This window comes from Salmo trutta, chromosome 12 (genome assembly GCF_901001165.1).
Source record: "Salmo trutta chromosome 12, fSalTru1.1, whole genome shotgun sequence".
In the NCBI taxonomy this organism is placed as follows: domain Eukaryota; kingdom Metazoa; phylum Chordata; class Actinopteri; order Salmoniformes; family Salmonidae; genus Salmo; species Salmo trutta.
The window spans coordinates 38,214,645-38,230,118 of NC_042968.1; the positions used below are offsets into that span (position 1 = coordinate 38,214,645).

Below are 15,474 nucleotides of genomic sequence, written 5' to 3' on the forward strand. Positions count from 1 at the left end.
TTTAAGAACAGTGTTTTAAACAGGATAATAGCTAGTTTGGGGGGGGGGGGGTTAATTTAAGAACAGTGTTTTTAACAGGATAAGTTAGCTAGTTGTGGGGTTTTAATTTAGAACAGTGTTTAACAGGATAAGTTAGCTAGTTGGGGGTTTCATTTAAGAACAGTGTTTTAATAAGTATAAGTTAGCTAGTTGGGGGGGTTTAATTAAGAACACGTGTTTTAACAGGATAAGTTAGCTAGTTGGGGGGGGTTTAATTTAAGAACAGTGTTTTAACAGGATAAATGAGCTAGTTGGGGGGGGGGTTAATTTAAGAACAGTGTTTTAACAGGATAAGTTAGCTAGTTGGTGGGTTTCATTTAAGAACAGTGGTTTAACAGGATAAGTTAGCTAGTTGGGGGGGGGGTTATTTAAGAACATGTTTTTAACAGGATAAGTTAGCTAGTTGGGGGGTTAATTTAAGAACAGTGTTTTTTAAAACGGATAAGTTAGCTAGTTGGGGGGTTTAATTTAAGAACAGTTTTTAACAGGATAAGTTAGCTAGTTGGGTGGTTTAATTTAAGAACAGTGTTTTTAACAGGATAAGTTAGCTAGTTTAAGAACAGTGTTTTAACAGGATAAGTTAGCTAGTTGGGGGGGTTTAATTTAAGAACAGTGTTTTTAAACAGGAAAGTTAGCTAGTTGGGGGGGGGTTTAATTTAAGAACAGTGTTTTAACAGGATAAGTTAGCTAGATGGGGGGGTTAATTTAAGAACAGTGTTTAAACAGGATAAGTTAGCTAGTTGTGGGGTTTATTTAAGAACAGTGTTTTAACAGGATAAGTAGCTAGTTGGGGGGGGTTTCATTTAAGAACAGTGTTTAACAGGAATAAGTTAGCTAGTTGGGGGGTGGGGGGGTAATTTAAGAACGTGTTTTAACGGATAAATTAGCTAGTTGGGGGTTTAATTTAAGAACAGTGTTTTAACAGGATAGTTAGCTAGTTGATGTCTTGTCAAATACAAGTCTATGGATAGTGGTGATGAACAGCTATAACTTTGACTTTACCATTGATCTCCGATGAGGGTCAACCTGCACTTGGCTTTGTTCTCGGCAAACTCCAGACTGTTGATGTCCTTTAGCCGGGCCCAGTACTTATTCATCTGCTCTCCGATGATGAGCTCCACACACCTAGAACAAGAAGAGCATGGTCACATTACAGTCTAGTACTACATCTATGTAATCCTAAAGCAGCAGCAGTAGACGACTATAGTAGCACAGCGACGACTATAGTAGCAGCAGCAGCAGACGACTATAGTAGCAGCAGCAGACTACTATAGTAGCAGCAGCACTACTATAGCAGCAGCAGACTACTATAGTAGCAGCACAGCAGACTACTATAGTAGCAGCAGCAGACTACTATAGTAGCAGCAGCAGACAGACTACAGTAGCAGCAGCAGACTACTATAGTAGCAGCAGCAGACAGCAGCAGACGACTACAGCAGCAGCAGCAGACGACTATAGCGCATCAGCAGACGATTATAGCAGCAGCAGCAGACGACTATGCAGCAGCAGCAGGATACTATAGCAGCAGCAGCAGCAGATTCTATAGCAGCAGCAGCAGCAGCAGCAGATACTATAGCAGAAGCAGCAGAGATACTATAGCGCAGCAGGATACTATAGCAGCAGCAGCAGGATACTATAGCAGCAGCAGGATACTATAGTAGCAGCAGCAGCAGGATACTATAGCAGCAGCAGGATACTATAGTAGCAGCAGCAGCAGGATACTATAGCAGCAGCAGGATACTATAGTAGCAGCAGGATACTATAGCAGCAGCAGGACACTATAGTAGCAGCAGCAGCAGGATACTATAGCAGCAGCACACTATAGTAGCGGCAGCAGCAGACCACTATAGCGGCAGCAGCAGACTACTATACAGCAGCAGACTACTATAGCTGAGCAGCAGACTACTATGGCGGCAGCAGACTACAGACTACTATAGCGGCAGCAGACTACAGACTACTATAGCGGCAGCAGCAGACTACTATACAGCAGCAGCAGACTACTATAGCAGCAGCAGCAGACTACTATAGCAGCAGCAGCAGCAGACTACTATAGCAGCAGCAGCAGCAGCAGACTACTATAGCAGCAGCAGCAGCAGCAGACTACTATAGCAGCAGCAGCAGCAGCAGACTACTATAGCAGCAGCAGCAGCAGCAGCAGACTACTATAGCAGCAGCAGCAGCAGCAGACTACTATAGCAGCAGCAGACTACTATAGCAGCAGCAGCAGCAGACTACTATAGCAGCAGCAGCAGCAGACTACTATAGCAGCAGCAGCAGCAGACTACTATAGCAGCAGCAGCAGACTACTATAGCAGCAGCAGCAGCAGACTACTATAGCAGCAGCAGCAGCAGACTACTATAGCAGCAGCAGCAGCAGACTACTATAGCAGCAGCAGCAGCAGACTACTATAGCAGCAGCAGCAGCAGACTACTATAGCAGCAGCAGCAGCAAGCAGAGCAGCAGACTACTATAGCAGCAGCCAGCAGCAGACTACTATAGCAGCAGCAGCAGCAGACTACTATAGTAGCAGCAGCAGACTACTATAGTAGCAGCAGCAGACTACTATAGTAGCAGCAGCAGCAGACTACTATAGTAGCAGCAGCAGACAACTATAGCAGCAGCAGGATTACTATAGTAGCAGCAGCAGCAGGATACTATAGCAGCCAGCAGCAGGATACCATAGTAGCAGCAGACTACTATAGTAGCAGCAGCAGACGACTATGAGCAGCAGCAGACGACTATAGAGCAGCAGGATACTATAGTAGCAGCAGCAGGATCCTATAGTAGCAGCAGGATACTATAGCAGCAGCAGCAGGATACTATAGTAGCAGCAGCAGGATACTATAGTAGCAGCAGCAGGATACTATAGTAGCAGCAGCAGGATACTATAGTAGCAGCAGCAGACAACTATAGTAGCAGCAGCAGCAGACTACTATAGTAGCAGCAGCAGACTACTATAGTAGCAGCAGCAGACTACTATAGTAGCAGCAGCAGACGACTATAGTAGCAGCAGCAGACGACTATAGTAGCAGCAGCAGACGACTATAGTAGCAGCAGCAGACGACTATAGTAGCAGCAGCAGACGACTATAGCAGCAGCAGGATACTATAGCAGCAGCAGCAGGATACTATAGTAGCAGCAGCAGCAGGATACTATAGCAGCAGCAGCAGCAGCAGGATACTATAGTAGCAGCAGCAGGATACTATAGTAGCAGCAGCAGGATACTATAGTAGCAGCAGCAGGATACTATAGTAGCAGCAGCAGGACACTATAGTAGCAGCAGCAGGACACTATAGTAGCAGCAGCAGCAGGATACTATAGTAGCAGCAGCAGCAGGATACTATAGTAGCAGCAGCAGCAGGATACTATAGTAGCAGCAGCAGCAGGATACTATAGTAGCAGCAGCAGCAGGATACTATAGTAGCAGCAGCAGCAGGATACTATAGTAGCAGCAGCAGGATACTATAGCAGCAGCAGCAGGATACTATAGCAGCAGCAGGATACTATAGCAGCAGCAGGATACTATAGCAGCAGCAGCAGCAGCAGCAGGATACTATAGTAGCAGCAGACTACTATAGCAGCAGCAGCAGACTACTATAGCAGCAGCAGCAGACTACTATAGCAGCAGCAGAAGACTACTATAGCAGCAGCAGAAGACTACTATAGCAGCAGCAGCAGACTACTATAGCAGCAGCAGCAGACTACTATAGTAGCAGCAGCAGCAGACTACTATAGTAGCAGCAGCAGCAGACTACTATAGTAGCAGCAGCAACAGACTACTATAGTAGCAGCAGCAGCAGACTACTATAGTTGCAGCAGCAGCAGACTACTATAGTAGCAGCAGCAGACGACTATAGTAGCAGCAGCAGACGACTATAGTAGCAGCAGCAGATGACTATAGCAGCAGCAGGATACTATAGCAGCAGCAGCAGGATACTATAGTAGCAGGATACTATAGCAGCAGCAGCAGCAGCAGCAGGATACTACAGTAGCAGCAGGATACTATAGTAGCAGCAGCAGGACACTATAGTAGCAGCAGCAGGACACTATAGCAGCAGCAGCAGGATACTATAGTAGCAGCAGCAGCAGGATACTATAGTAGCAGCAGCAGGATACTATAGCAGCAGCAGCAGGATACTATAGCAGCAGCAGGATACTATAGCAGCAGCAGCAGGATACTATAGCAGCAGCAGCAGACTACTATAGCAGCAGCAGCAGACTACTATAGCAGCAGCAGCAGACTACTATAGCAGCAGCAGCAGCAGACTACTATAGCAGCAGCAGCAGCAGACTACTATAGCAGCAGCAGCAGCAGACTACTATAGCAGCAGCAGCAGACTACTATAGCAGCAGCAGCAGCAGACTACTATAGCAGCAGACTACTATAGCAGCAGCAGCAGCAGACTACTATAGCAGCAGCAGCAGCAGACTACTATAGCAGCAGCAGCAACAGACTACTATAGCAGCAGCAGCAGACTACTCTAGTAGCAGCAGCAGCAGACTACTCTAGTAGCAGCAGCAGCAGACTACTCTAGTAGCAGCAGCAGCAGACTACTCTAGTAGCAGCAGCAGCAGACTACTCTAGTAGCAGCAGCAGCAGACTACTCTAGTAGCAGCAGCAGCAGACTACTCTAGTAGCAGCAGCAGCAGACTACTCTAGTAGCAGCAGCAGCAGACTACTCTAGTTGCAGCAGCAGCAGACTACTCTAGTAGCAGCAGCAGCAGACTACTCTAGTAGCAGCAGCAGCAGACTACTCTAGTAGCAGCAGCAGCAGACTACTCTAGTAGCAGCAGCAGCAGACTACTCTAGTAGCAGCAGCAGCAGACTACTCTAGTAGCAGCAGCAGACGACTATAGCAGCAGCAGCAGACGACTATAGCAGCAGCAGCAGACTACTATAGTAGCAGCAGCAGACTACTATAGTAGCAGCAGCAGCAGGATACTATAGTAGTAGCAGCAGCAGGATACTATAGTAGCAGCAGCAGACTACTATAGTAGCAGCAGCAGACTACTATAGTAGCAGCAGCAGACTACTATAGTAGCAGCAGCAGACTACTATAGTAGCAGCAGCAGCAGACTACTATAGTAGCAGCAGGATACTATAGTAGCAGCAGCAGACGACTATAGTAGCAGCAGCAGACGACTATAGCAGCAGCAGCAGGATACTATAGTAGCAGCAGGATACTATAGTAGCAGCAGCAGCAGACTACTATAGTAGCAGCAGCAGCAGACTACTATAGTAGCAGCAGCAGCAGACTACTATAGTAGCAGCAGCAGCAGACTACTATAGTAGCAGCAGCAGCAGACTACTATAGTAGCAGCAGCAGCAGACTACTATAGTAGCAGCAGCAGCAGACTACTATAGTAGCAGCAGCAGCAGACTACTATAGTAGCAGTAGCAGCAGACTACTATAGTAGCAGCAGCAGCAGACTACTATAGAAGCAGCAGCAGCAGACTACTATAGTAGCAGCAGCAGCAGACTACTATAGTAGCAGCAGCAGCATACTATAGTAGCGGCAGCAGACGACTATAGCAGCAGCAGGATACTATAGCAGCAGCAGGATACTATAGTAGCAGCAGCAGACTATATAGTAGCAGCAGCAGACTACTATAGTAGCAGCAGCAGCAGACGACTACTATAGTAGCAGCAGCAGACTACTATAGCAGCAGCAGGATACTATAGTAGCAGCAGCAGACTATATAGTAGCAGCAGCAGACTACTATAGTAGCAGCAGACTACTACAGTAGCAGCAGCAGCAGACTACTATAGTAGCGGCAGCAGACGACTATAGCAGCAGCAGGATACTATAGCAGCAGCAGGATACCATTCCAGCAGCAGCAGGATACTATAGCAGCAGCAGCAGCAGGATACTACAGTAGCAGCAGGATACTATAGCAGCAGCAGCAGCAGGATACTATAGCAGCAGCAGCAGGATACTATAGTAGCAGCAGCAGCAGGATACTACAGTAGCAGCAGGATACTATAGTAGCAGCAGGATACTATAGTAGCAGCAGGATACTATAGTGGCAGCAGGATACTATAGTAGCAGCAGCAGGATACTATAGTAGCAGCAGCAGGATACTATAGTAGCAGCAGCAGGATACTATAGTAGCAGCAGCAGGATACTATAGTAGCAGCAGCAGCAGGATACTATAGCAGCAGCAGCAGCAGCAGCAGCAGCAGGATACTACAGTAGCAGCAGGATACTATAGTAGCAGCAGCAGGATACTATAGCAGCAGCAGCAGCAGGATACTACAGCAGCAGCAGCAGGATACTACAGCAGCAGCAGCAGCAGGATACTACAGCAGCAGCAGGATTATAGTAGCAGCAGCAGCAAGATAGTAGCAGCAGCAAACTATAGTAGCAGCAGCAGCAGGATACTATAGTAGCAGTAGTAGGATACTATATTAGCAGTAGGATACTATATTAGCAGCAGTAGACAACTTTAGTAGCAGTAGTAGACTACTATAGTAGCAGTAGTAGACTACTATAGTAGCAGTAGTAGACTACTATAGTAGCAGTAGTAGACTACTATAGTAGCAGTAGTAGACAACTATAGTAGCAGTAGTAGGATACTATAGTAGCAGTAGTAGGATACTATATTAGCAGTAGGATACTATAGTAGCAGCAGTAGGATACTATAGTAGCAGTAGTAGGATACTATATTAGCAGTAGGATACTATATTAGCAGCAGGATACTATAGTAGCAGCAGTAGGATACTATAGTAGCAGTAGTAGACAACTATAGTAGCAGTAGTAGGATACTGTATTAGCAGTAGGATACTATAGTAGCAGTAGTAGGATACTATAGTAGCAGTAGTAGGATACTATAGTAGCAGTAGTAGGATACTATATTAGCAGTAGGATACTATATTAGCAGTAGGATACTATATTAGCAGTAGGATACTATATTAGCAGCAGTAGAATACTATAGTAGCAGCAGTAGGATACTATAGTAGCAGCAGTAGGATACTATATTAGCAGCAGTAGGATACTATATTAGCAGCAGTAGGATACTATATTAGCAGCAGTAGGATACTATATTAGCAGCAGTAGGATACTATATTAGCAGCAGTAGGATACTATATTAGCAGCAGTAGGATACTATAGTAGCAGTAGTAGAATACTATTGTAGCAGTAGTAGAATACTATAGTAGCAGTAGTAGAATACTATAGTAGCAGTAGTAGAATACTATAGTAGCAGTAGTAGAATACTATAGTAGCAGTAGTAGAATACTATAGTAGCAGTAGTAGGATTGTGGTCTCACGCTGTGGTCTTGCCGATGTCCTGGACACTCTGCAGGGGGTCGATGGTGTCGGGGCAGCGGAGGATGCAGGGGGCGAAGACAATGGCCAGGGCATTGGCCGACATACGGTTGGTGTCCTCCTGCCCTGCGATCCTGGAGAATACACCAAACAAAAACAGTGCCTTCAGAAAGTATTCATCACACCTCTTGACTTGTTCCACATGCTGTTGGTTTATAGCCTGGATTTAAAATGAGATTAAATTGAGATTGATTCACTGACGCAATACCCCATAATGTCAAAGTGGAATTATGTTTTTAGATCTATTTTTTAAATGTATTAAAAATGAAAAGCTGAAAATGTTTGAGTCAATAACTATTCAACCCCTTTGTTATGGTAAGCATAAATAAATGCAGGAGAAAAATAGTAAGTTGCATGGAGTCTGTGTGCAATAATAGTGTTTAACATGATTTTTGAATGACTACCTCATCTCTGTACCCCACACATACAATTATCTTTAAGGTCCCTCAGTTGAGCAGTGAATTTCAAACAAAGATTCAATCAAAGAACAAGGATGTTTTCCAATACCTCTCAAAGAGCCCCTATGGGTAAAACAAAAGAAAAGCAGACATTGAATGTCCCTTTGAGCATGTTGAAGTTATTAGCTACACTTTCGGTGGTGTATCAATACACTCAGTCACTACAAATATACAGGCGTCCTTCCTATTACAGTTGCCGGAGAGGAAGGAAACCGCTCAGGGATTTCACCATGAGGCCAGTGGTGATTTTAAAACAGTTACAGAGTTTAATGGCTGTGAAGAGAGAAAACGGAAGATGGATCAACAACATTGTAGTTACTCCACAATACTAACCTAAATGACAGGAGGGAACAGAAGGAAGGCTGTACAGAATAAAACATATTCTAAAACATGCATCCTGCTCGCAATAAGGCACAACTCTTTATATTTTCAAACATGGTGTTGGCTGCATCATATTATGGATATGCTTTTCATCAGCAAGGACTAGAGAGTTTAAAAATAATAAAAATACATGGAATAGAGCTTAGCACAGCAAAACCTTGAAGGAAACCTGGTTCAGTCTGCTTTCCAACAGACACTGGGAGAAAAATGTACGTTTCAGTACAATAACCTAAAAAAACAAATATACACTGGAGTTGCTTACCAAGATTGACATTGAATGTTCCTGAGTAGCCTAGTTACAGTTACAGACGTAAAACCGTCTTGAAAATCTAATGGGAAGACTTGAAAATGGCTGTCTAGCAGAAATCAACAACCAACTTGACAGAGCTTGAAGAATATTGTACAATCCAGGTGTGCAAAGCTCTTAGAGACTTACCCAGAAAGACTGACAGCTGTAATCTCTGCCAAAGGTGATTCTAACATCTATTGACTCAGGGGTGTGAATACTTACAGTACCAGTCAAAAGTTTGGATACACTTACTCATTCCAGTGTTTTTATTTTTTTCATTGTAGAATAATAGTGAAGACATCAAAACTATGAAATAGCATATGAAATCATGTAGTAACCCAAAAAGTGTTAAATAAATCTAAAATATGTTTTATATTTGAGATTCTTCAAAGTAGCCACCCTTTGCCTTGATGACAGCTTTGCACACTCTTGGCATTCTCTCAACCAGCTTCATGAGGTAGTCACCTGGAATGCTTTTCCAACAGTCTTGAAGGAGTTCCCACATATGCTGAACACTTGTTGGCTGCTTTTCCTTCACTCTGCAGTCCAACTCATCCCAAACCATCTCAATTGGGTTGAGGTTGGGTGATTGTGGAGGCCAGGTCATCTGATGCAGCACTCCATCACTATCCTTCTTGGTCAAATAGCCCTTACACAGCCTGGAGGTGTGTGTTGGGTCATTGTCCTGTTGAAAAGTAAATGATAGTCCCACTAAGTGCAAATCAAAGGGGATGACATCGCTTCAGAATGCTGTGGTAGACATGCATCAGATGACCTGGCCTCCACAATCACCCAACCTCAACCCAATTGAGCTGGTTTGGGATGAGTTGGACCGCAGAATGAAGGAAAAGCAGCCAATAAGTGCTCAGCATATGTGGGAACTCCTTCAAGACTGTTGGAAAAGCATTACAGGTGACTACCTCATGAAGCTGGTTGAGAGAATGCCAAGAGTGTGCAAAGCTGTCATCAAGCCAAAGGGTGACTACTTCGAATAATCTAAAATATAAATATATTTTGATTTGTTTAACACTTTTTTGTTTATTACATGATTCCATATGTGTTATTTAATCGTTTTGATGTCTTCACTATTATTCTACAACATAGAAAATAGTAAAAATAAAGAAAACCCTTGAATGAGTAGGTGTGTCCAAACCTTTGACTGGTCCTGTATGTAAATTACATATTTCTGTATTTAATTTTCAATATATTTGCTAAAATAAAAAAATCTAAACATGTTTTCACTTTTTCATCATGGGGTAGTGTGTGTAGATGGATGAGGGGCAAAAAATATTTAAACCATTTTGAATTCAGGCTGTAACAACAAAATGTGGAATAAGTCAAGGGGTATGAATACTTTGTGAAGGCACTGCAGTATAATACATGTGTGAAGTTTGGTTCCAACTTCTTACTAAACGTTATCACCTTTAGTATGAAGTTGGAACCAAACTTCACAAACTTCACTTAAGAGTTAGGACATTACAGAAATGTTCTGTTATTGGATGAATCTTCTCTCTTGCATTTTCCTTTTGATGTGACGTACAACTGCTACAGCAGATACTAGTGCAATAGAGGGAGGAGAAAGTCTTACCTAACTAGGTGGAAGAAGAGCCGTTCCAGAGTGTTGAGGTGAGTTCTACTGAGCTGGTCGATAATAGAGTAGACCCCTCGAATCACCTCCTTCTTGTCTTGCAGGCCTGTAAACACATTCACCACCAAACATATTGATTACATTTTTCATGGGGTTTTGAATCAGTTTTTGATATATTCATCTGAAATAAAATCTCCTGTTGTAGGTCAGTGAGAGAAGTTATTTTCAATGTCCAACAATGATGTTGAACTACATACATAAATAAAATAAGTAAGGAGTAAACATTTATCAGAAATTAAATGACAGGAAGGTAGGAGTATTTACACATGGCGCGGAGGAACTCCTCGTATAGTTCAAAGGTCATAAGCGGATTGGGCAAGTCCCGGAGCCACTGCTTGAAGACACTAGCAATAACGTGGATGTTGTAGTCATCCAGGTTCATGCCGTTCACGTCTGTGTGGACAAACGGCCAAAATGTCAGAATGAAACAAGCATCCCGGGTTGAAGTTAGCGTTAGCCTTTAGCCATAGCATTGACATTTTCATTTGCAAATAGCCATTAGCGTAACTAGATGCCTCACCCTGGTCTCTGTTAGCATGTATACAGTACCTGTGTCCAGTCCCTGCTTGAGCTCTTTGATCTTATTGGTGGAGCCAGACTTCCTATAGATGCCCTCGGTGTAGAGGCCATGCATCTCAATGTAGTTGATGAGCTTCTCCACCACCAGGGGCACTGTCCTCTCCTCGTTGGTCAGACGGGACACCTCCACCCCAAACTGCCTGGACGACAGCTCTGGGTCGTACTGCGCACACACACAGACACAAAAAGAGATGTAGGAGCGCATGTGGACACACACACACACACACTCAGTCAATCTCACACACACACACACCCACACAGCTTCTACCGAATACATATTAATGTATGTTGATCTAGTCGTGGTAGCCTTACCTTTTTGCTGCATTTGGTGGTCAACTTCAGGCAGCACTTTCTGTGGCAGGCGTAGCGACACACTGGATAAACACAGCCAGAGAAATGCAAGTCAGCGCCATTTTCCACGGAAAGACAGTGCCTCCGCATTGTTAACATGGGAGGAAAAACAAAAGGTTCTGGCCGCTCACTAACTGGCTACAGGGCTAAGAGACAGACGCAACATTGGCCAGGGAGGAGAAAACATCCTTTCTGACTGCTACTTGAGAAAAATGTGGAGGATGAGGAGCTGCAGACCACATGAGTCCAGTTGAACACAATCTGATTAGTAGGAGGGGTTAGGAGGGGCCACAGCTCAACGCTTGGCCAAAGGGCCGCTGAGGACGTGCACAGTAATAATGTGTTTGTGTGTGTGCTTGCATGCCTGTGTTGTGTGTGTGTGTGCGCACAAGTACTCACATTTGCAGACGCAGGCCCTGTCCATCATCCAGATGAGAGAGGAGCAGTACTCGCAGTAGGTGGGAATGCTGTACTGGGTGGCCTTGAAGATGTGGCCATTATGTTCCTCCACCTGTAGGGGGCAGCAGAGAGCAGGTGAGAAAAGAGCCAAGGAGAGTTTATGTTAACATGAATTCTTTCTATAGTCTCCGACTCTCCTGTTTATTCTAGTTACTAGCCTATTTCCTTTTTTTCTAAAGGGCAGGTAGAAGCTTGGCTGACAGGCGGTTAATATGTTTTAAATGGAGACGAGCAGCAACGCAGATGTTGCATAGTAGTGCAATGCAAGACGATGCACTCACAGAATATCAGAGTATCACAGAGTATCTGCGCATTTCCACGGATGCGGTTCAATCTGCTACAGTGTGATAGCTGCAGGAACAAAACAGCGGAGAACTTTCGCCTCGTGCTTCAATGCTTTTAGTTGTTGCGGAAATTGGCCCGATATTTCTGTTTACTTCGTGCATCACTGACTATACCTTTTCTTAATTTAATTGTAATTTTTTTTTTATTATAGAATTTCCCCCCCCCCCCCCCTTTTCTCCCCAATTGGTAGTTAGTCTTGTCTCATCGCTGCAACTCCCGCACGGACTCTGGAGAGGTGAAGGTCGAGAGCTGTGCTTCCTCCGAAACACAACCCAACCAAGCCACACTGCTTATTGACACAATGCCCACTTAACCCGGAAGCCAGCCGAACCAATGTGTCGCAGAAAACACCGTACACCTGGTGACCGTGTCAGCGTACACTGCGCCCGGCCCGCCACAGGAGTCGCTAGTGCGTGATGGGACAAGGATATCCCTGCCGGCCAAACCCTCCCCTAACCCGGACGACGCTGGGCCAATTGTGCGCCACCTCATGGGTCTCCCGGTCGCGGCCGGCTGCGACAGAGTCTAGACTCGATCCCATAATCTCTAGTGGCACAGCTAGTGCCTTAGACCACTGCGCCACTCGGGAGGCCCCCACTGACTATACCTTTAAGATCAGTCTGGCTTCAGTCTCATACCAAATTGGTTGACTACTAGTTAAAAAAAACAGTAAGAGCAGGCACTCACAATATCGGCATCCTTTTTCCTCCTCTTTTTTCGCTCGGTTTTGGGTACCTGCTGGGAAAGACAACAAAATATAACAGAGCTCTGACAACAACAAATACTGTAATACCCTGATAGCTTACCAATTACTAAGATCGTAAAGACCACAATGCTCTTTTCCAGCAGACACTCTCTTCCAGAGGGGCTTAGTATAGTAGCCAAGGGCTTCATGTGACCAGTACAGTGTTTGAATTAGCCACCTGGGTGTTGGAAGTGGTTAGCACCAGCAGCTAACCCAGTTAACCAGGCCACTGTAGCAATGCTGTACCTGACAACACACACACACACCCTGAAGCTACCAACATTGCTGCTAGCCCACCTAAATCATGGCTTCAGCTACCAACATTACTGCTAGCCCACCTAAATCATGGCTTCAGCTACCAACATTACTGCTAGCCCACCTAAACCATGGCTTCATCTAACAACATTACTGCTAGCCCACCTAAACCATGGCTTCAGCTACCAACATTACTGCTAGCCTACCTAAACCATGGCTTCATCTACCAACATTACTGCCAGCCCACCTGAACCATGGTTTTAGCTCAGACTGCATACAGTACACAGTGTGATGCTTAGCTACATAGCCAATGGCTACAATAACAATCAATTGCACCAGACAGAAGGTCAGTGGTGGAGGTGGTACCTTGCTGGTGGTGCTGTCCATGGGCTTGTACTCGGTCATGAACTCATCCAGAAAGATCTTGAAGGTGTTGACCCAGACCTTGACGGGCGACTCGCTCCAGTCCCTCTGCTCCAGGCGCATGGTCTTCTCCAGGATCTGCTCGAACAGGGCGTACAGGTCCTTATAGCGGATACTCTTCCCATCATCCATCTGGAGAACACAGAGGGTTACATCAAAATCATGATGCTAACTACTGCCATTTAAATACATAGGCATTAAGGACACTATTGTAAAGCAGTTACCATGTAACTACTGCCATGTAAATACATAGGCATTAAGGACACTATTGTAAAGCAGTTACCATGTAACTACTGCCATGTAAATACATAGGCATTAAGGACACTATTGTAAAGTAGTTACCATGTAACTACTGCCATGTAAATACATAGGCATTAAGGACACTATTGTAAAGCAGTTACCATGTAACTACTGCCATGTAAATACATAGGCATTAAGGACACTATTGTAAAGCAGTTACCATGTAACTACTGCCATGTAAATACATAGGCATTAAGGACACTATTGTAAAGTAGTTACCATGTAACTACTAGCCATGTAAATACAACGGTATTAGGGAGCCTGGGATTCTAACAGGGTTGTTGCTCTACTGTACTAACCGCTAGAGCAGTAGAGTAGGAGTTGAAGATATTGAGGCGGAACTCCTTCAAGGCCTTTTTAAACACCACGTCCACCATTGTGTCTTTCTTACCGCCATCCTCAGCCACCAGGTCACTGATCTAAACGAAACAAAAACAACTGCTTGATAAAAGGGTTCTCTCGGGCTTCAGTACATGAGCATTATAAAACCACATCAGTCTGGACACTGGACAACCTCAACACCGATATTCAGAATCATCATGTTCAAAACTCAACATTCAGAGAGAATTTATATTGGTAATCAACCTGAAAGCTCTACCTTCCTCGTGCTGTTGTAATAACACTCTTTCTTCATCTGCATGTATCTATATATGTGTGTGTGTGTGTGTGTGTGTGTGTGTGTGTGTGTGTATGTTCGAGTGTGTGCTTTGTGTCCATGTGTGCGAGTCTGCATATGCAGTGGTGGAAAAAGTAGCTAATTGTCATACTTGAGTAAAAGTAAAGATACCTTAATAGAAAGTGAAAAGTGAAAGTCACCCAGTAAAATACTACTTGAGTAAAAGTCTAAAAGTATTTGGTTGTAAATATACTTATGTATCAAAAGTAAAAGAAAAAGTATAAATAATTTCAAATTCCTTATATTAAGCAAAGCAGATGGCACTATTTTCTTGTTTTAAAAATGTACGGATAACCCGGGGCCCACTTCAACACTCCGACATAATTTATAAAAGATGCACGTGTGTTTAGTGAGTCTGCCAGATCAGAGGCAGCAGGGATGACCAGGTGTTCTCTTGATAAGTCCGTGAATTGGACCATTTCCCTGTCCTGCTAAGCATTGAAAATGTAACGAGTACTTTTGGGTGTCAGGTAAAATGTATGGAGAAAAAAATTATTCAGGAATGTAGTGAAGTAAAAGTAGTAAAAAATATAAATAGTAAAGTACAGATACCTTAAACACCTATTTATGTAGTACTTAAAGTATTTTTTACATAAGTACTTTACACCACTGTGCATATGCCTGCATATTTCTGTGTGTGTATGGGTGGGTGTGTCTTTGTGTGGGTGGGTGCGTCTCTCTTTGTGTGAGTGTGTGTGTTTGGGTGTGTGTGTGGGTGCGTGTCTGTGTATGGGTGTGTGTGTGTTTGGGTGGGTGTTTGAGTGGGTGTGTGGGTTGGTGCGTGTCTGGACAGGTGATTGTGTGGGTGCGTGTCTAGACAGGTGATTGTGTGGGTGTGTGTGTGTGTGTGTGTACCTTCTTCATGAGGAAGTCGTTCATGCTCCTGTAGTCGTTGGTGCAGGTGAGGATTTGCAGTGCATCGTTCCCCCACTGGGCAGGTTCTAGGGCGACACTGCTAATCTTGACGCTACGCCGCCTCTTCACTTTTGGCGAGGGCTCCTTGTTCTCCTTGAACTCCTTGGCCCCCCGCTCCAGGGTCAGGTCTGGACTACGAGGCGGTGACATGTAATCCTGTCCTGCTGGGAGGGAGGGATGGCGAGACAGACAGAGTAGCAGCATAGTAAGTCCGTTCAAGTCTTCTAGACTCCCTTATTACGTTTGGCAGTGATCTTCACTGTGTCTTCTTCTGACAGTTA

General features: G+C 44.4%; 1 protein-coding gene across 12 annotated transcripts in view; it reads right to left on the minus strand.

Moving 5' to 3' along the window:
- LOC115203512 (unconventional myosin-IXAa) overlaps positions 1-15,474 on the minus strand; it is a 200,586-nt gene that overhangs the window by 11,503 nt on the left and 173,609 nt on the right. For 9 of the 12 annotated variants that reach the window (XM_029768256.1, XM_029768259.1, XM_029768263.1 and 6 more), the window contains 10 exons: positions 15,134-15,357; positions 13,902-14,021; positions 13,246-13,434; positions 12,567-12,617; positions 11,475-11,586; positions 11,037-11,098; positions 10,695-10,887; positions 10,410-10,538; positions 10,086-10,191; positions 7,312-7,443 (listed from right to left, as the gene is read on the minus strand). In XM_029768256.1, coding sequence (XP_029624116.1) covers positions 7,312-7,443; positions 10,086-10,191; positions 10,410-10,538; positions 10,695-10,887; positions 11,037-11,098; positions 11,475-11,586; positions 12,567-12,617; positions 13,246-13,434; positions 13,902-14,021; positions 15,134-15,357 — 1,318 coding nt within the window. The remainder of the gene's footprint in view (positions 1-7,311; positions 7,444-10,085; positions 10,192-10,409; positions 10,539-10,694; positions 10,888-11,036; positions 11,099-11,474; positions 11,587-12,566; positions 12,618-13,245; positions 13,435-13,901; positions 14,022-15,133; positions 15,358-15,474) is intronic. The other 3 variants (XM_029768255.1, XM_029768262.1, XM_029768254.1) reach the window with 2 other exon arrangements.